This window comes from Epinephelus moara, chromosome 21, assembly GCF_006386435.1.
Source record: "Epinephelus moara isolate mb chromosome 21, YSFRI_EMoa_1.0, whole genome shotgun sequence".
NCBI lineage: Eukaryota > Metazoa > Chordata > Actinopteri > Perciformes > Serranidae > Epinephelus > Epinephelus moara.
In genome coordinates, this window is record NC_065526.1 from 19,897,932 (window position 1) to 19,919,293 (window position 21,362).

At 42.4% G+C, this 21,362-nt stretch overlaps 1 protein-coding gene across 4 annotated transcripts in view; it reads left to right on the top strand.

Moving 5' to 3' along the window:
* Positions 1-20,587, top strand: part of sugt1 (SGT1 homolog, MIS12 kinetochore complex assembly cochaperone) — a 35,256-nt gene extending 14,669 nt beyond the window's left edge. For 3 of the 4 annotated variants that reach the window (XM_050032730.1, XM_050032731.1, XM_050032733.1), the window contains exons 11-13: positions 12,635-12,725; positions 15,928-16,103; positions 19,783-20,587. In XM_050032730.1, the coding sequence (XP_049888687.1) occupies positions 12,635-12,725; positions 15,928-16,103; positions 19,783-19,884 (369 nt within the window). In that variant the 3' untranslated portion in view covers positions 19,885-20,587. The remainder of the gene's footprint in view (positions 1-12,634; positions 12,726-15,927; positions 16,104-19,782) is intronic. The other variant, XM_050032732.1, reaches the window with a different exon arrangement.
* Positions 20,588-21,362: the final 775 nt, after the last annotated feature.

The following is a 21,362-nucleotide window of genomic DNA, read 5'->3' on the forward strand; positions in this document are numbered from 1 at the left end:
TAGGCTGTCACTACCTATAATTCCTTAATGCTGCTAAAGCTTACTGTAGCTGCGGTGGAAATGAGAAAATCCACTCTCGCTGTGTACACTGTGGCTCCTGTGGAGACGTTAGTGAAGTTCATCTGAGCAGCTAACATGAGATTCACACATATGCACAAATCCTCACTCCTACACACACGCATGTATTAGAGCTGTACTCGCCGAGAGTTCCTCAGCACTATTTAAGGTGATTATGGGCCTAATGAGTAGGAAGGGCACTTTTTACTATAGACTAATTAGCGTGTATTACAGAGGATGTTGGCTAATGAGTGTGCTGGCTGAGTGTGTGCTGATTCAGGGTTTAGGCCACTGTCAGGTTTTAGCCTGAGGATCAAGAGGCAGGTCTTTGTGTGAGTTGTTTTGATTGTTTTTTTAATCATTAAGGGGGGAGGAATTCGTCTTTTTGGCCATCGATCACTCAGGTCTTGCCAATACAGTTCAACATAAAGCTTTGCTTTGTTCCTGGGGATCCTGTGAATTCCTAAGAAGTATTATTCTGATGGTGGGGGGTGATCTTTGCCGTTTTTGGCACACAGAATCTTCCAAAGCATCTGTACCTGTATCCTGTTATAAGTAACTGAACAAAAACTCTTAAATAGAAATTTTCAGTTAGTAAAATGATAATTTACCACCATTAACCACTTATTGTCACTTCAACCAGGTAGTTAATCCTAACGTAGTGTTTTTATAACCACTGCATGGCAAAATACTTCCTTGGTTTCCTCGTGTAAATCAGACATTTTGACAATATTAGGCCAAATTTGCCAAGAAAATGCAAATATGAGTTGCAATTTTAAATGAATTTGTCGTTTTAACTGCATATCTTTGACTGGTTTTTAACCAAGGCAGCATTTCATTACACTTGCATTGTAAAATTCTGGGTAGATACAGATCTTTGCTGATTAACACTTTTGTGTGAAATGAATTAAAGGCCTGTCCCAAATATGATTTAAGCAAATAATAGCCCGGGTTATGAATTGGAGTTTTATGGTATATTATAATTCCTTTTCTATTTTATATTGCTGTGAAAACATCCACAAATTCCTCCTTTAAACAACTGTATTCACTCAAGTTTCTCTCGAAGAACTACTTTTTACAAGATTACACTGAACACATCATGATAATGTTATAATTTACCTTTTGTGTAATACTATTGTTACAATGAGAGCTTGAACGCATAACTCGATGCAGCCTTCGTCAGCTGTTAGTTTTGGCTGCTAACATTAATGAGCTCTCCCCCTGATGTCAACATGGATTTGTTGTTCACAATGTAGCATTATCAGTAGGGTTTAAAAAAGACATCGTGAAACAACCCTTCTATCGCCGATGGGCGATCCGACTACGCCGATGGGGGATCCGATCGCCCATCGGCGATAGAAGGGTTGTTTCACGATGTCTTTTTTAAATGACGATGCAATCGCGAGGTGTGGGGGGTAGACAGCGCGTGTGTGGAGCATGCTGACGAGATCGAGGCTGAACGAGGCTGAGTGAGAGGAGACAGAGGGAGCTGCTCACTGCTTAGTGAGAGAGCGGAGGGTGGGGGAGATCAACGCCCCCGCCCGCTCAACACAAGCATACTCGGGCGTACTATAAGCGGAGCGGACTCCGCGAGGAATGTCCGCAGTCATTCGGGCTTTCATAGTCGAGCACACGCGATGTGAAAAATACATGCCGAGCAGTCACTGGTGCGCGGAGCGGAGTCCGCGCGGTCGTAAAATCTGAGCTTTGCGTGCACAGGGCTTGCAGACGTCCGCTTTGAGTCTGCGCGGACCTCCGCGGAATCCGTTCCGCGTATGTTCCGGCCGAGAATGTTCGGGCCTTAACGCGCATGTCGCGGAGCGGTGAACAAACCAAACAACACAATGTCAGGAGAAATTGAAAAGATATGCTGTCCATGTAAAGTCAACTTGCTAATTAAGGAGCAGTTACATGTTCAAGAGTTTTATAAAGCTGCTCAAACGCCAAAGAGAGGCTATAAGTGAACGTTTCAGCGGCGACGCGTAATGATCCCCCCCTCCCGGGCGATGACATCGTTCATCGGCGATTTCACTAGATGGCGATAGGACGATAGGATATGGACAAGATCGCCCAACTCTAATTATCAGGTAAATAAAAGGGTGCGTCCCCCGACGTGTTGATAGTGAATTTACTGCGTCCGCTGTCCCAACAGCGTCCCTGGGAAGATGTCTGTTCGTCAAGGGGATGGATGGGATTTGACACAATGGCCACAGCCATTGGTGAATGTCAACTTATCTGCAAATGTGCCAATGGCAGTCAACAAGGCGAATATTGTCGGTTCGCAATGTGCAGCCAGTAAATCTGTGCATTCTGGGCATACAATTCCTGGACCGATCCTGAGACTGCCCCCAGATGCAGTTAAGAAATTGGATTTCTATAACGTCTTTCACACATATCTCCCGCTAAATTACTGGAATAACCTTTCAAACATGGCTAGTGATTTTCAGCCGTTCACACATGTACTACATTCAGGAACATTTCCATCTTGCGTCTTTTTACATGTGACATGGCAATGCCGGAATAGATGTGGCAAGGGACAGTCCAGCAGATGGCGGTAATGCAACACTTGTGGATGCCAATCGCTATAAAACTCATTAGAAGAAGAGGCTGAGGCAAAGTTGGATGCACATGTTGCGGCGAAAGACGTCTCTTATTGTTTTCAGGAACATGGCAGGCGAGGAGCTGATCTGTCCAGAGCCAGTGTTCTTATAACGTGTTTTATATTCAACAATGAAATCAAATCACCCACGTAAGCATTGTTGTAAATGCTGAACCATAAACAAGTTGCAGATTCAAATACATCATCAGTGGATTCTTGTAATTGTTTCTTTTGTCAGATGGATGTAACCCTTCACCTGCCTGTCCCTGCAATGTCTCTGCTGTCATTCACAACACAGCTGTACTGGAATTTCCCTAAAATGGTCTTGAGCTTGGAAATTGGCAGATTTTCCCGAGTATCGATCCCTGCGCCCATTCACACATGGACTCATGCAGGGAAAGTCCCTGAACATTTCAGGAACAGATTGCATGTGTGAAAGGGGCTTATGAGTACAGAGTCTATGATAATATAGTGATCTTGACTCCACAAAGTTTACTTCCACTAAAGCTGAATTCCACAGTAGAAAAAATAAAAAAGTTTATTAGTCATAAAATTATAATATGGCAATTTTAAGTGGTAGTTGTGTAATTAATCCAGCAGGAGACTGACGACCTTTATGGGAGATGAAAAAGACACATAAAATACACACGTGCCACCTACACGAGCAGAGCGGAGTGAAGATGGTATTGATTCAGCTGACGTGCCTCTCAAATACTGACGTAAATGCAGTCAAATACATTATTAATGTCTTGTGCATTATATAAATGTCATTTCAGAAGTGCAGCCTGCAGTGATTTTAAACAGCCACAAAAGCCTCAGTGAATTTGACCTATTGGCTATTAAATTTAGAATTATACAGGAAAAGAATATTAACATTGTTGGATGGGTTTCAGCAGCATTTGACATTTAACGTTGCACAAAACACGCGTCATGTGTACGGCCCCTAACACCTGGCGGTGGTTGCACTTAGTTACATAATGATGCATTGAGTTCTGTTCAAGTTAAATTATAATATTACCATCATATGCTCATATGTACAATGTAAAATTCAGTCTTTGGTGAGTAGCTTGAATAAATTTAGTTGTTTGAAGGAGAAATTTGTTGATTTCACATCTATGTGAAAAGATATTAGAGAGGGAATTATAATATGTAGTAAAAATACTTTTAAAGCTTTTTTTTTGTTAAATAATAGATTTTTTTCATGTGAAAGGTTATATTAAAGTTTGTTAAATTTTATAAAATCTATGCTCATTCAAAGGTAGGGCTGGGTGATAGGACTATGTACGATATATCGATATATTTTCAAGCAAGATATAAATTTAGACAACAGCGTTTATATTGATAAAGGGTCAAGTTGCATTACATGACGCACACCAGTGTGCATCTCTCCTCCCTCACACACCCCGCACAGCTCCGCCCCACTCACTCACAAGTTCTCCAGCAACACCTTTGAGCCGTAGCCTAACGTGCAACACCTCAGAAATGTAACTACACGTCGCGGCGGCGTAGACCTCCTGTCTATTTTTGTAAGCTGAAACCATTTCCCTCAGTGGAAACGAAGCTTTTATTTACTTTAATTTCACAGATAAGAAACAATAAATTGTGGAGACAATAAAGCCTCCACTAAAATCGCATTTTAGGTCTTGTGTGTGATTTATCCTGGCTTCATATGAGCAGAGGAAATCTCTGCTCGTCGCTAGGCTAATTTATACAATGTTAAATGCCATAGGCATGTGCTAGTAATGTTAGCATGTTATATTTGTTTGGAAAACATGTTTAGTATAAGACAGGTGTTTTGTCGGCGAACCTTGTGAGCTGTAATGGAGCTGAATTTTGTACCGGTGCAAAATTTTAACACTGTTAAATGTTGTTGTTGTCCCTGGTTTTATATGAGAAGAGGAAAGTCCACTAGCTGCTAGGCTCATTTATACTACGTTAAATGCCATAGGCTTGTGCTAAAAACATTAGCATGTTGTATTTGTAGGGAAAATGTGTCCAGATAAAGACAAGTGCTTTGTCTGTGAATGCTGTGAGTTACAGTGAAGCTGGGTTGTGTACTTGTGTTTGAAATTGTTGCTATTAAGGCATGTTTAATGTGTGTTTTAGGTGTGTTTTGAATCAACTAAACTTTACAGCACTTCACAGAAACCCTGCCTCCGACTAGTGTATTGGAGGTGTAACTATTGTGCAGCTGCATGTTTTCAAACAGGGGACTAAAACTCCTGTCTCTGCATTTTATTTTGATCACAGTCTGTTTTTATAAAAGTGCTTGTGACATCTCAAATGTGGCTTTGACATGCAACTGAACATGTAGCCCATTTCGTAGAAGATACCGAGATACAAATCGTGGATCGCCATAGTACCGAGATGTGAACTTTTATCTAAATCGCCCAGCCCTAATTCAAAGGTAGTATAATGAAGGGCTGAATTATTTCAAAACGGTAATGAAGATTTCTTTGTTTCTCAGGCACAGAAGGAGAATTAATAACGAACAAAATAATACCCAGCTCTATATGTTTTTCTGTTAGATCTATAATTTTGTAACATGGATGAAAAAGCATAAAGAAAAAAAAGGGGTTTACATCAAGTGGCTAAAAACATCCTATGGTGTTAACATCTCCAAACAAGTCGAGCCACAGTGCCTCTGAAAGCACTGACGATATTTATTCTAGTTTTTTTTTTACAGCAAGGCCACAGGGGGAACGAAAGGGCAGCGCATGATCACAGGTGCTGAAAATATCCACTGTATGGTGCCACAGTGGCAAAAATTTGATTAGTGGCGTTACATAACCTGACATCTATATTGTGTGCATTATATCCAGCGGCTACACTGTGCCGAGTGGAGACTGACCTGCACAGAAACTGCCCCCTCTCAAAAACTCTCACTCTCACTCACTTTCTCGCTTTTCCATGGCAACAGCAGACACTGCATACCAGAGGTGCACGTGGGTTGCAGCTTAAACAAGGGCTCAGTCTTAGAGAGACCACAGCTGAAGATGGCCTTAGACTCTCTCTCATATCTCTCTACAGTCTCTCGTCTTTTTCCTCTTTCTTCCTCATTTATCGTCTCTGTCTTTGTTTGGTCAATCTCTCCGTGGCCCCTCACACACACCTTCTGTCTGTCTCTGTGTTTTGCACACATACAAACACACACACACACACACACACACCTACGTCTAGGATAACGAGGGAGGGTGTTCAAACCCACCTCCTCTCCCACAAAGCCCTGACTGTTCCCTGGTCCACTGGGCTCCTCCGGTACACATGGCCCCTACACACACTCACACACAACGAGCTCATGAGCCCTCACTGGTAATTGCAGCATTGAAATGTTCAAGAAGGCATAACAAGTCTTTAAAAACTCTACAGGTGAAATGTGTCTGCACACGTGCACGACAGTGTGAGAGACCCCGGCGAACTGAGCAGCTCTCAATGCGTGTCTCATTTAAATATTTTGGAGCCGTTTCATTTTCCTGAAGCCAAGGAGCCACTGGGGGGAAAAAACATTCAAATGAACAACAGCATCAGCAAATCAAGTTTCTCCAGATTGGCATGCATCCCTAATGAGCGTTTGAGAAAAAAGAAAAAAAAAAAAAAGGCGCATTGCCTTGGAGCTGTTGATTCCCAACCAATGTCGGTCTGTCTGTCTCTGTAATAGGCTGCCCTGCACTCTTCGCTCCACAATGTTTACGCTTCATCTCCTCGCTGTCTTTAAAGACAACTTAGCAGGGGCAGGCTAAGCCGGGCGTGAGTGTGCAAGCATGTACACACACATGCACATGTACACACACAAACACACACAGAGGCTGAACAGTAATCTTTCAACACACTTGTGCCGTTTACACAAAGTATTTGCAGTGTGTGCGTGAGTGTCGTCTGTAGCACATTATCGTCAGCGCGACCTCCTCCTGTCCTCCACCACGACAGACATTCCAACCGCAGGGGTCACCGCGACAACGGGGAGCCAATTACACACCAGTGTGTTTGATCAGAACAGACGGCTGACGCACACACACCCAGATGCGTGCGCGCAAACACACTACACGCTGTTTCGGATCCACGCTCGCCCGTTCATTCACTTCCAAACTCATCTCTTTTGGGCAAATAGCTAAAGTGGCGTCTCCGCTCTTTAATTTTCATGCCTGTCAACGTCTGAGAATGTTTATATTTATTTCATTTATGTGTCTTTCTCGCCGAGTTTGTTTTGAAATCCGCGGGGATCTGGAGAAAGAAGGCAAAGATGCTGGGTGAGGAGTCGTGGCGGAGTGGAGGGAGGATAATGGCTCAAAACACATGTGACAAACGACATGGGACCCCTGTGCCCCTCTGTAAATAGCGTGTGTGTGTGTGTGTGCACATGTGTGTCTGTGTGTGTGTAGCACAGTATTGTATAGTCCAGCCCCTGGGGTCCTGTGGGTGGTGGCCCCTGTATGTGCCTCTGCTGTCACATCCCTTTACGAGGCATCTCTTCGCCTGTCACACACACAGAAACGCACACAGAGAGACACACAGGCGGCGCCTGGCCTGCCATGTCCCTTAAAAGCCAGGAAACACAGATGTGGCAGCAGATTAATGTTGTATGGCCCAGGAACACGCATACAATCGCACACACAGAGCCGCGGCATGAGTCCTGCTGCGCTTCACACTACAGACACATTAAAGAGAATTAACGGCACCTGCAACACTGGATGGTGATTTTAAGATGAGAACATTTAATTTGCTTGGTCTGAAGTCTTTGTGTAAAAAGGGCTACATTCTCAGAACAGACAAGGACCAGAGATCGCGCCATAGGGACACTATGAAGTCCCTTCTTTACTCTGGCTTTGCATTTTTACACAGAACCAAATGATGGCGGCATCATGTCACTCCAGTGTGTGAATTTAGACAGCATGCTGGCATCATGGAAGCAAATGAGGTGTGACTGGCATGACATGTATGATAACAGCGTCGGCCTCTAGTGTGACATATAAGTTATGTGTCGCCAGCGCTTTACAGACAACAATGGCCCAACATGGCAATAACAGTCGTTCACCGTCTCTTGTTATATGGCGGCTAATCTCGTCCTCTGCTATCCTGCACCTCATTGTCTCCCCAATTTGTGGACATTTTCAGCCTCTGTTCTTCTTTGAGTTAGCTACTAACAGCTACTTTTTTAAATCTCCCGCTGTGGGTCGCACTCGTCCCGTCCTGCCAGCTGTCCCTTTTACACAGACATTGATTCGGTGCTATTACCACCTCTGCTCCCGGCTTAAAGGTGAGACAGCTCTGACCTCCCATTCTGCAATTGTGCCTTTTATAAATAACAGTAGGTGGAATAATGGGCAGGGTAAATGGGTCTTTTGCCTCTGACTTAATGATCATTAACTAATCAGTTGAAAGCAGTCAGAAAGGCTGTTGAGTTGCTGCCTTGTTAAAAATGAAAACTCTGCTGGCTTAATAATAGCTGTATTATCTTAGTTAATATCTGTAACTGTTTATCCACAGGGGTACACACACACAAAAAAAAAACCTGATGCATAATAAAAAAGACATCAGCCTCCTCTAATCAGAATTACAAGCACTACTACAAAGGCTGTATTAGTTTGAACGCCAATTAGCAGTATTTGTCAGCTATTAGAGCAGGTCGGCAAATCAACACTTTGATATGCGCTGAAGTCTTGAAAGCACCACGAGACCTCTTACAGAGCTCTTAGGAGCCTCTGTGCCCAGACTGCAGGTGCATCCGTCAGAGAAACAACAATTATTTAACATGTCAAGAGGAGCTGTCTCAGAAAATCGATTGAAATTAGATAATCAAACACCAGCAGTCACAACTGATGAGCAGGGTTTAATAAATCTACATAGAGACACTGATGTATTCTGGGTAATTCAACAATACTATAGGTTTGTATAGTGGGCATCAGTGTTTAACTTTATTCCTGAGAAGATGTTTTTTCATCAGTCTGCGATGGCAGGTGATCTAAATCAGTGGTTCCCAGCTGGTGGGTCATGATCCAAAGGTGGCTCGCAGGTTCATTCTGAATGGGCCACAAATTATTCGCAAACATGTTTGTAAAAAACACGCTTTATTTTGTACAGTGAATTTCCAGCACAGAGCTTTTATTTTAAGTGCTGTTTCCTGCTGTAGAGTGAGCAATTAACTGACAGCTGCTTAACAGAGACAGCAAACTAGCTTGATGACATGGCCAAATGTTAGTATGACGCTGAATATATTGAACTGTGTGGACCTTAAACTAATGACTACAGGGAAATCTGGACCCCATGGCTGGACCAGTTGGTAAACACTGATCTAAATACTACATTACCACTACCACAGTACGAAGGCTGTGACCAACAATTATTTTCATTGTCAGTATACCAGATAATACTGGGAGAAGCTAAACTTTAAGGGGCCTATGTTAGAGCTGCCGCAAAGCAGCACACAGCTCAACTGTCAATGCTAGTTTCACACCAACGCAGTTGCCGTTTTGACGGACAGCACCCTCTGTTGTGTAAGTACACCCTTCTGTGTGCCCATGGGCGTGTCGGTCATAAAATGAGGTATGGTCAGGTGCAAGTGGTCAGAAGAAAGTGACAAAAACCTGGTCTTAAGTCAGAATGGTGCAGTATTTTATGGCTATTTAAAGGGTGCATTATTCAGGTAGCCTACATAGGCGGGTCCACAGTGCACATACACTCTGCTTGTTACACACTCAGGGAGGCGCAGGTGGGTTGGGGTAGGTCAAATAAAACCGCATTCATGAGGAAAATAGTAATGACAATCTCTAAGATGTGAACATAGCAGAGAGCAGAGCAGAGCAGAGCTGCTGTCCGACTCCCTATTAAGAGAGACACTGCACGTTTACGCAAGAGGGGCAGCGTAACTTCATTGATTATTTTAAGCTGAAAGTTAAGTTTTGTTTCCTCTGTCAAGTTTATAATTACAGTTTTTAGTTTGCACTAAAAATTCACTCAGATTATGCTCTGTTTAACTAGCAGGAGTGGTTGGACACGCCCTAAATGCACTTTCCTATTTAGTTTAAAGCTGTATTTAAATGATCTGTGACCTAGGTTGTGTGACTGTTGCCCGTCGTGTTGCATTTGGGAACAAAAAACAGCACCATATTTGCCGAATAGAACCAAAATCCAAAAGTGAACTGATTTAAGTTGCTGAATGTTTCATGAACACAAACTTAACTTTCTGCTCGCCGTTAGCAACAAGGCAACTGGAGACGTCTCACCTTACATTTTTATACACACTGGGGTTTACCTTTGAACTTTTATCAGAGAACCAGATATTTTGTAAAATGGTATCTCATCTTTCATACTGATGATTCAGCCAAGAGAGTTTCATGCAAATCCAAGCTTTTGAAGTGCTCCAAAAGATGGTAGCCTAACATTGTCTCTGCATGAAATGAATTCAATGAACAAGTGTTACCTCCTGAACCCTGGACTCCCAAAATAACTTCTCCCACCTCACACTTTACAGGTATTGACTAATAAGACACACTTTTGTAAGTGTTTACAGTGATTATTTGGTTACTTCAAAACATATGTACAATATGCTTACTGTAGAGGCTGGGCTCTGCTCGAAAGAACTTGTCTCTACCACATGTTGACTGACTTCATTGAAAGGCAACAGTGTGTACACCTGATCAAAACCCCGAGTTAAAATGAGGGGCGTGATGTGTTTATCTATGCATATAACAACACACGTTTTCAGGTAGTCTCACCTAGAAGGCATTCAAAGGCTACATCCACACTAATATGTTGTCAAACCAACAACCATTACTACATTTACACCTAGCTTCCACACTACTCTGGTGTTTCCGAACCCCTGAAATGGAGACTTTTGAAGATGCCGCTGACCATGTGTCAGTTTGAAACTCTGCAGCAAAATGTGTGTAGTGGACTGAAAAAGCAGTAGTTATTATTTTAGTAGGCTACCAAAATTTTATTTGTATTTGCAGTTTTATTAATATATATAATAAAACAATCAATACTCAACATCTGTGTATTGATTTATACATTTTTTTTTTCTATTTGGTTACTGTTTAAATGTGTCATTTTTTTACCCCATGCCATTTGATATGTAGCCATATTTCCATTGTAACGACTCCGAACCTGTTTTCCGCTGCCTTAACCGCCTTTTACATGTCTTCAGTAGCAGTTCCACCTCGTCATTGGTCCAAGCAAAGTCTTACTTGCTGTTCCTCTTCCTTTGTATTTTTTGTAACTAAGCAACCAGCCACAGGCCAGACACTCTCTGTTTCCTTTTTACATCGGCACACGCATACCCAGTTTACGTGAATGATCGTGTACCATAGACTGTAAAAATGATGGATGTACTTAACGTGACATCACCCACTGGTTTGTGGACTCTCATTTTGAAGCCTCACTTTGGCATTTCAGTTGTCACCATCTTGGTTTTTTGGGTATTTGGTATATTTGGGCGAGAGGCTGGAGCTGTGGATCTTACTGAGAGGTCAAGGACACTGTCAGCAGACAGCCTGTCACTCACCCTTATTTATGCTCAACTTAAAGCCTTAATGAAAAGTCTATGGGTGAGTTATATAAAAATTCTCCCCCGTACAACTGTCATGAATGTTTCAATTAGCTCTAGAGACCAAAACTGTTTCTTGTACCAGGCTGTAAGCGTGTTTATTCCTGCTGTAAAGTTGGGCATTTTAACACGGGGGTCTGCAGGGATTGGAGCCAGCATCACGTGGCCGTTCAAAGAACTGCAGTTTTTCACAAAATGATAATGTATTGTATGTATGGCCCGGGTGTTGAGCTCAGTTGTACAGTTCAAAACCTGCTCACTTTCTGACCGCTTCACACCTCATTAATCACAGTGTGAAGTGGGTGTGAATGTCAGATTGTTGCTTCCAGAAAGTAACCAAAATTGTCGGACACAGCTCCCATTTCTTTCACAGAATCAGATCAAACTTGCAGAAAGTTCGGAGACATATTCTTTTGAAGGATGAATATGAATTATTCGGGCAGTGACCTGTATTCTCAGCAGAGATCGTCTTTTTTTAGTTTCACAGCCCTTCGCAGGTGAGCCAAAAAGTTAATTTCGGACACTGCACAGATGCCTTGCTGTGCACGAGGCCCTTTGTGGGGCAGAAAGCGCTGACACACACCGAAGTGATCTATCAGTGTACAGCGACTCGCACTAGCTCATCACCTCGGTGGAGGAGGTAGCAGCGATCATACTGTCTTCTTCCCCTCAATCTGCTCCTTTCACTCACACTTCAGCCTCTCTGCCTCCTCTCCTCTAACCTTGTCTACCTCTTGGTTCCCTCTTCTCTTCTGGCACCCTCATAAATGAATCATCACATCGCCCAGCAGAGCAGAAATGTTCCTTAATTGCACCGACATAACTAGCGCTGTCTTTCACGTGTGCGCATATCAAACGCACACACCGTTAATGGGCGGCAGGGTGGGTGATGGGGGGGCCGCAGCTCGCGTGTCTCGCTGGTATGTGCCCTGTCAATGCAGCTCAGTGTTAAAAGCGTGTGTCCATGTCCTCTCTCCCCTCATTGTTTTCCTCCTCTCCCATGTTCTCCTGGTGTAATGATTTGGATCAGATGCTGCTGTGTGGAATTAGGATCTCCCCCTCTCCCTCCCTCCCTCCCTCCCGCTCGCTCCGTCTCTCACACTGGCCCTCTGGCTGACAGGCATCTCGTTAGTGCAGTATGTCTGTCAGTGAGGTTCGAGATTGAGCTGTGCCCCCGCATATCCCTGATGTCTCTCTCTCACACACACAAACACGCGCGCACACACACACACGCAGGCTGAGTTGACGTCGGCTCTGAACAGGCAGCCTCTCTGGCCTCAGTAATGATCTGATGTCCTGTACTTTTAAGATGTCACTCTAACGGAAGCGTTATTTTTGTCCCGCGCAACAAAGAAGATCATTTTGTTTAACATTGTTATCTCCCTTGTTCCCTCCTCTTCTTCTCCCCCCCTCTTATTGCCCCTCTTTTCTGTCAGGTGGAGTTCAAGATGAAGAAGACAGATGCCATCAGATGGGAGAAGCTGGAGGGAGAAGGACAGGAGTCCAACATCAAACACTTCAACCCTAGTCAGTCCACAGCTTCTGCATTTACACTCTCTCCCCCCAACTATCCTCCTGTCTCTGCTCTCATCTCTGTCTCCCTTACCCTCTTCTTATTTCTCTCTCCCTCTCTGCAAAGATCAATATAAGCTCCTGTGTTTGTCTGTTCTGCACTAAAATGAGTGGGCAGTCAAGCCCTGCTAGAGTCTTTCATTAGTCTGACGGCAAAAGTATACAGAGAGAGGGAAAGGTATGACAGCGAAATATGACTCAGTATTTTAGCCCACACATTCCCATTACTGACAGGATTAATTACTTATGTAAGTGTGTGTGTGTGTGTGTGTGTGTGTGTGTGTGTGTGTGTGTGTGTGCGGAAGGGGGAGTAAAAGTTAAGTGGGCAGCCAAACCATCTTTTCCCTGCAACCAGCTCAGCCTGTAGGACGCCCTGTTTATAAGTGCCTGCTTATAACTGGGGCTACTGTTACATTTAAACATGATATTTGACATCTGATTTCATGGGATCACGTTGCCGCATGTCCACACTTGGCCTGAATATGTCTACTGTGCGTCTGGTGCTGTATTTATGTAAATCTGCGTCTGGATTACATTCCCCGCTCTCCATCTCTTGTTGGGATTACAGTGGGCATACTTCATCCTGAAAATATAGAAATCAAATCACAATGTGATCCGTCAGAGTCTTAGTCGGATGATCTGGGAGCAGAAATGAATTCAGTTAGTACATCTTGGTGTGATGAGGTGATAAAAGTCAAGGTGATGAACGGCGTTCAATTAAAATCTCACTGAAAAACATTTATGAACATTTGTACTGTTTCACAGAAGCATTTAGCTGTTTGTTTCAGTGTGATTAAAGAGCTCTGCTTACCGTCTCTCCAAATGACTCTCAGCTGCTTCACCCTCCTCTACTCCACCTCTCCCTATCATAGACCCATTGTTGTCTTTTTTAGGAGGGACTGGGGATCTGTAAGGGGAGAAAACAGAAACAGAATAGACCTAATCACAGTGTTTATGTACAATAAAGTTGGATAGAAAAACCTTGCCTAACATAGATTAAAATCAAACATCGCTGCCTCTATTGCTTTGTCTTTAGACAGGTTGAGTGGAATACTCAGAATAAATGATTATCCGGTACAGATAATGTACTTTATATGAATACGAGTACTGTATGGGTAAAATGTGTAAATATCTGTGCTCCTGATGAGGGAAAATCCTCATTTGGGTACCCGTGTTCAATGTCTTTTGATCAAAAATGACCTAAAGCTCAATTCCAAGATTGTTGTATGTGAATAGTTTTCTAATAAATAATAAATATAACAACTTCTGATCAACCCATATCAATTTCAGGCTTATAATAACAACTTCAGATTAGGTCCCACCCACTTTCAATTTAAACTCCACCCACCTCTGATCTAAACTCTTCCTGTTTCCAGTACATATACAGATACAGATAACTTAGTTGGTTGAACAGATACAGACACAGATACAGATAATGGTGTACTTGCTCATGCCTAGTTTTTAGCCATTAAAAATATGGCCCGCCAAAAAAATCAGTATCAGTGTAAGTGTATGCTCTATTTAGAATATTTTCAGTGCTTTACCACCAGAGCCATCAGACTCTGTTGACAAAAAGGGTCATTTTACTTAGACAGTGAAGCTGCTGGTCTACCGCTGCCTCTATTGGTTAGTGTGTAAGGTAAAGGGGAGTAAACATATTCAAACATAGGTTTCGACCACAGCAGTACATTGCTTTGCTTCCGTGCTGGTAGATTTAGTTCATCAAAGACGTCAGCAAAGTAACACAGTACATAAAATAAGCACAGTGGAAACATCAGATAGGTTGGACCACTGTGTTTAACTACATATCTTTAATTGTTACAGTTACAGCTTAAAATGACAACAGAATTAACAATATTGCCAATTTAACATATCCCCAAAATTGAAATAAATCTCCGGAAGTGATTGTTGTTGGTTGTGCGAAATCACAATGATTCGGTCTTCAGATCCCATTGAAGTGGTGTACTTCATCTGAGAGCTGGGAACCTGAACAATATTTTGAGATGCAGCTCAACTCAGTGTGTCAAGTTTTTCTAGTCATAGATGTGTAGTAAATGTGTTTTGGTCAGACGTCTTGTCAGACTTTTAAGTTTAGAGTGTGTAGGGGCTTAGAACATTATGATGGAAGTATGTAATGTCCATTTAAATGCTCAATTATGTCTCTTAAGTTGCAGCATGTTTTGGGTTGATACCATTTGTTACATACATTTGGCGCTAAAATTGAGCCTTTTCTACCATTTGAGAATTTATAAAAAATGGTCGAAAATCCCTCCAAAATACCAAACTAAGACACCAAGACCTTGAGGACCACTGTAGAAAAATCCATGTTGTGATTTGATATCAAAAACCTTTGACATTTGAAGATTTCTGGAAGAACTTTTGGGCAATTGGATTGTGAGTGTTTCTTTTCTGAAAACTGGAAAAAATAAATACATAAAACCTTCATCTGTCCTCTGAATGCTCAAGGTCTCTTGTTTGTGACGATTAAGTTTCTCGAGGCTGTGATTATCATGGAGGTCACAATAAGTAAGTTTATACAGTGAAGTCACATTTTAAAACATGGCCTTGCTACTAATGAAACGGCTGCTGTGGGGGATAACATCATCACACATTAATACAGTTGGGCTCATTGAATCCTGAAGATGAATCCATTGAGTCTCAGCTTCCCATTCACTGTCAAATGTCTGCAATGCCAAGACTGTTTAGGGACCCCTGTACGCAGAAATATTCAAATACAATAGGCGAAAATAATACATTGTGAAAAAAGCTGCATGGTTTTTGCCCAAAACTTCATGGCACTGGCACAAAGTGGACATGTCTGCAAACGGGAGACTCCTGGGTACCCACAGAACCCATTCAGGTATCTTGAGGTGAGAGGTTAATGGACCCCTGTGAAAATGGACATGCCCTTTTTCCCCTCGCCAAAATTTAGCCTAATTTCGGAGCTAGCATGACTTGCATTCTTTACGTCTTCTACTTTCATGTGATACCATCATCTTCAGTCTGGCTTTAGCCCACTACAGCCTCTGAAAGACAGTGCTGTCTGCTGAGAACGCCAACGTCCCTGTAGAGAGGAAGAGATTAAAATCCCTTTGACTTGGTCTGAACTAAAACTATTACAAACGGAAGCCTTTTTAACACAGTTTCCCTTCTCCAGCAGATCAGTACCCGACATCGTCCCACCACTCCTGCAAATGGGACAAGATGGTGGTTGACATCAGCGAGGAGGAGAAAAATGAGAAGCTGGAGGGAGACGCAGCGCTCAATAAGCTCTTCCAGCAGATCTACAGCGATGGTTCAGATGAGGTCAAGCGAGCCATGAACAAGTCTTTTGTAAGTATCACGATTGATGTATCTATTCACTAATCAGTGAGCCAGTTTCATTGATACGGATTGAAAACATCTGCTTATATCATCTGTAAGTCGGACATTATTTTTACATTCCCCAAGCATGTCTGTGTCACAGTCAAACAGTGCTAGCGCTAAAAAAAGAAGATGATGATGTTTACTCCCGTCTCTGGAATAAATCAGAAGTGTGGAAATAATTTGGATTTCAGAGAAAAGACAGGTCAACGGAAAAAGCACATGCTGCATGTAGACAATACCATCACAAGATAAAACACAAGAAAAATAATGAACCTGGCCGATGATCTCACTCCGCTAACTTGTTGCTCTCGATTTTAAGTGCATGTTCTGTCAGGCAATGCAGTGACCTTAAACTAATTGAAAATAAGAGGAAGTATAAATTATACAGGTGATTTGTCAAGGTAAGGGTGGAGGAAAAGTCCACTTGCCTGCTAGGCTAATTTATGCAATGTAAAAAAGCTTAAGATAATAATGGTGACTGTCTGTGAACCCTGACAGTTCTGTGTGTGTTAGCGAAGACAGTTACAAGTAAACTTTACTGATCTTAACCAGTTAGTTATTTACAACTATTTATGTTTTTTCTTTTATTGCCAAAAGCAAAAATGAAAGGGGTGTCAGCTTTTTCTGTAACCACCTGTGTTAAATGGTCATATGAAATCATCTTATATCGATTGCAGGTCCCTGAATTGAATTAAGTCGGAATCGTATTCTGGTAGCAACTGTTGTATTGTTGTCCAAAGAATACATTATAATAATGGCATGTCATCGGTATCAGCCGATATTGGCTTTAAAATGAACTATCAGAATCGACCGGCGTGCTTTTTCTTATTTTGCACATTGGATAAATATCACATACATTGAAAAGTATTGTATTTCATGTCTCCATCTGCTGGTGTGCCGTCACGATAAGAGTATGCATGTATAGTATGATGTCAGTTCTACTACAGAAGAGACTTGATGATCACTAAATGTGGGTGGGAAAAAAATGGACGAATCGATATCTGTATGTTATATATGAGCATATTAGATATCGGCAAAAAATCCAGTATCGTGCATCCCTATTTTTATTTTTATTTTACACCTCTACTAAGAGCTATACTTTAGTGACAAGTCTTTTTTGCTTGTAATCACTTAAACCACAGTGCCACAGCAGCCAGCTGTATTTTGCACACAATGATCCAGTGAGATTGAGCGCAGCAGCATGTTCCTCAGATGCATCTTCTCTTAATTAACAAATGAAATGCTTCCATAACAAAAAATTCCTATTTTTTCACTTTGATCTTTTTCTCATAATTGTGGATGTTCTGACTACAGTCATGCTAACTTCCAAAGAAAGAATGAATGCTAACCCAGCTTGTTGTTTGATTAACCAACTACCTATTCATGTGGATTAACAAACATTTAATACTTAAAATTCATTTTGAGCTAAATGCTAACTTCAGCATGCTAATAACATTTGCTATGCTAATATGCTCACAAGGACAATGCTAACATGCTCATGCTAAGCAGGTGTAATCCATGCCATCATTACTATTGTAGCTCAGTGTATTAGCATGCTAACATTGCTAAGTAGCACTAAACACAAAGTACAGCTGAGGCTGATGGTATCTGTTCATTAAGTGTCGGACACATTGAAATTTTGACCTGACCCGAGGTCATCCTGAAAGCGTGTCCTAACAGCAAGCGATTTACAATCTATCGTGCTGCATCGTTGTACATCCGACGCTCTGTCCGCAACGAATGCATTAAATATGCACTTCTGTTACGTCATGTAAACAAATGACGTACCTATCAGCTGTGTGTTTAAGATCAGACTGGAGACGTAACCACTCAAAAGACGGGTGAGTACTTGCTATTTTCCCACATTTTCACTATATTGGGATATTTACTGGAAATGACAAACAATGGAGCCGACAGACATTTAACAAAAACTTTCAGCTCCATGGCGATCTCCCTCCAGCCAGCTGCCACCTTATTTTGGTTTTTGTGGTGAAATGAGAAGGTGTTGTGTAGATAACTCCTCATTTTAAAGTCATGAATCAGCTGTGATAATTAGATGGGGCAATAAACAGAAACAGGGCGTCCGAAAGACTCGCTCTCAACCGGTTTGGACATTTCCAGTAGAAAACAATGCACTCACAAAACAATGTCGCTCTCACTTACTGGCGCTGCACTCACTAAGGACACACTTGAGGGGGGCACCAATGTGTAAACCATATCTCATGGCAGTCCATCCAATTGTTGTGAAGATGTTTCACCCAAAACCATAAATATCAACCTCATTGGCACACTAGAACAAAAGTCAGAAGATCAGTTAAGTCACTAGGCTCCATCCTCCATCCAGAAGTTGTTGAGATATTTCAGTCTGAACCACAGTGATTGACTGTCTGTGCTGTTAGCATGGCTAAAAATGTCCTGAAAGGCTTCAGTTGTTTTGTGGAAGTTGTGAACACTTGCTCACTTTATGGAGGGATGGAATCCAACGCATGTAGTGTGGACTGATTATCTAGTTAATGAGCTTCCGTGAGAGTGTATTTATGCACACTGAAGGATGAGAGTGTAATGATTGCAACGAAATGTTGATTGATGATTGGGATGAATCAACATTCTGTGTTACTAGCAATGTGAGCTCATGATGCTCGAGTACAACAGTTCACTAGATAAATGATTTTGTTGTTTCCAACATACGACCTAAATCTGATGGTGTTTTAACATTCATGTCATTTATGCATTTGGTTTAAACAACCCAGAACAGAAGGCTAGAGAATAAGGAGAGTCCACACCTACACGGGGGTATTTGAAAACGTAGCTTTTTTTTATACGTCCTTTTGTCCGCATGCAGACTGCATTTTTACGTCACTTATTTCTTCTGTGAGGTGACATTTTGTTCAGTGGTCCAAGCTATCAGGACTAAGTTAACATGTTTTCACGTAGATGTACAGTTAAGGCCTTTGCACTCTAAGTCTGTTTTTTTGTTGTTGTTGTTGTTGTTGTTTTTTTCATCCAAAATTTTTGCGCACTTAAAAATAAAAACGACCTTGTTGTGTTGACACAACATTGACTCCCAAACGTTCTTCCATCGTTAAAATTTTCAAAATGGGTTCAACTTTTTGCATTTTTTCACTTTTTGACTAAGGTGCTTTCACACCTGCCCCGTTGGGTTCGGTTCAATGGAACTCAAGTTTGTTTGCCCCCTAAATGCGGTTCCTTTGGGCAGGTGTGAACACAGCAATCGCACACGGGTGCACACCAAAACAACCGGAGCGAGACCTACCAACTTGCTCATTGCCTTTTTTCCCATGTTTTTGAAAGAAATGGCACCAAGTTGCTCAGGGTTCAAAGGTTTAGATACTTGTGAAAGGCGTCTGAAAGCAGCACAAGAAAAAAGATGTCGCTCCAGGTTTCATAGGGTTAACAGCGCAGCAATTGAAGAACCCAGAAAAATCTTTTTTTAGATAAACGCCGGTATGTGTGGACTATACCTGAAGTTCAGTTCATATGGAAATCAGAATTCTTTTACTTTAATATGAAATAATAAAAACAATCAAAATCAAAACCTCTGAAATCAATGACACTGTCTTTTTAGCTTTATTAAGCAGAGAGTAGATGTTGCGTAACTACAGCACTGTCTATCCTCCCTGTGCAGATGGAGTCCGGTGGTACAGTCCTGAGCACCAACTGGATAGATGTGGGCAAGAGAAGAGTGGAGATGAACCCACCAGACGACGTAGAGTTCAAGAAGTACTGAGCAACTCTCTCTTTCTCTCTCCTTCCTCTGTTTGACATCATCTCTCTGCACATTTGTCCATCTCAACTCCAACAGGAGTCCTCGATGCCCTGCAGGCTCCGCGGTTGTCCACTTCCTCCACTTCCCAGCCCCTCAGTTGTGCTGTTGCTTCTATTTTCACCAAGTGCAGGGAGCCTCAGCGTTCCCACTTTCATTCGACCAAACCACTCACGGCCCACTCTCGGCAATAACTCACTACCACATTAATTTGAAAAATCTGTTGAACAGATTGATGCACATTATCTGATTTTTACAGGCCAAAGGACTCAAAGGGAAGTTTGGATTAAAAAAAAGACTGACAGACCTGAAATGCTCCAAATCAACTTTAATGCTTCTTCTCTGTCCTCTGTCTCTCCTGATTTTCTCTCAAATGCCCACAGCCTTCGTATTCTGGAGCCTTTTATGACTTATTATCAATACTTGTATAAAATTGTAAAGTTGTGAAAAAGAAGAAGCAGGTGAGAAATGTTTAAATGATATCTATGATTACATTTCTTGGCTTATGCATTTTTTTCTGTACACAGTAAAAAGTCAACAGCAATACTCTGCAAACTGACTTGTCTGGGATGCGTGTGACATGTCAGCCAGTGGCTTAGCACAGGTCGTTCCCTCAATGTGATTCAAGCTTCAGTGTAAATAAAAGGTTTGTTGTTTGGCTCACAAACTTTGCCTCATGTTTTACGGCTTGTTGTCTCTGGAAACTGTTTTGGACAGGTTGGAGAGTCGAGGAAGGGATCCACCAGATGCAGAAACAGCAGTATATTATGACAGAGAGCCGTGCTCTGTGATTATGTGCTGGGGGGAATGAAATGTGGCATCACTGATACGAGCGCAGGCAGTTCAGATACGGCTGACAGCTTGAGGATGTGGTTTACGTATCGTGGTTCGATTGGTATCGAGACGGAGAGCCCCGAGTTGTTTGGCCAGCAGGGGAGGATTCAGCCCCGCGGTGGAGTGGTGATTTACAGTCAGAGATGCCGGAGAGCAGCCACCTTCCCAGCTCTCCAACCACATATATGCGGCAGCTGTAACAGTGAGGGGGCGTCCTGCCGCGGCAAGAGAGCATTAATATGGATCAGCTTCCTAACCGCATCATCAAGCCTCTCACACTGAGTTAAGTGTTAAATTCATCACACATCGTTTCATCTCTCGTGACGATCAAACGCCCGTTTGTGGCTCTGGATGGAACTCTGAGCTTCATAACACACACACACACACACACACACACACACACACACTCCTCCACTATCCCTGACACACACACACACAAACACACCGCCCCCATCCTTACCCCCTACCCCCGCCTGAGGCGGCTCTGTGACATCAAAAGGAGCTAAGCGCTTTGCATCGTGGGTAAGATCTGGGAGCGTGACGGCTACAGAGTCTTTAGTCTCATTAAAGAGTTCTAGAGCTGCAACTCTCACATTAAAGAACTCTGG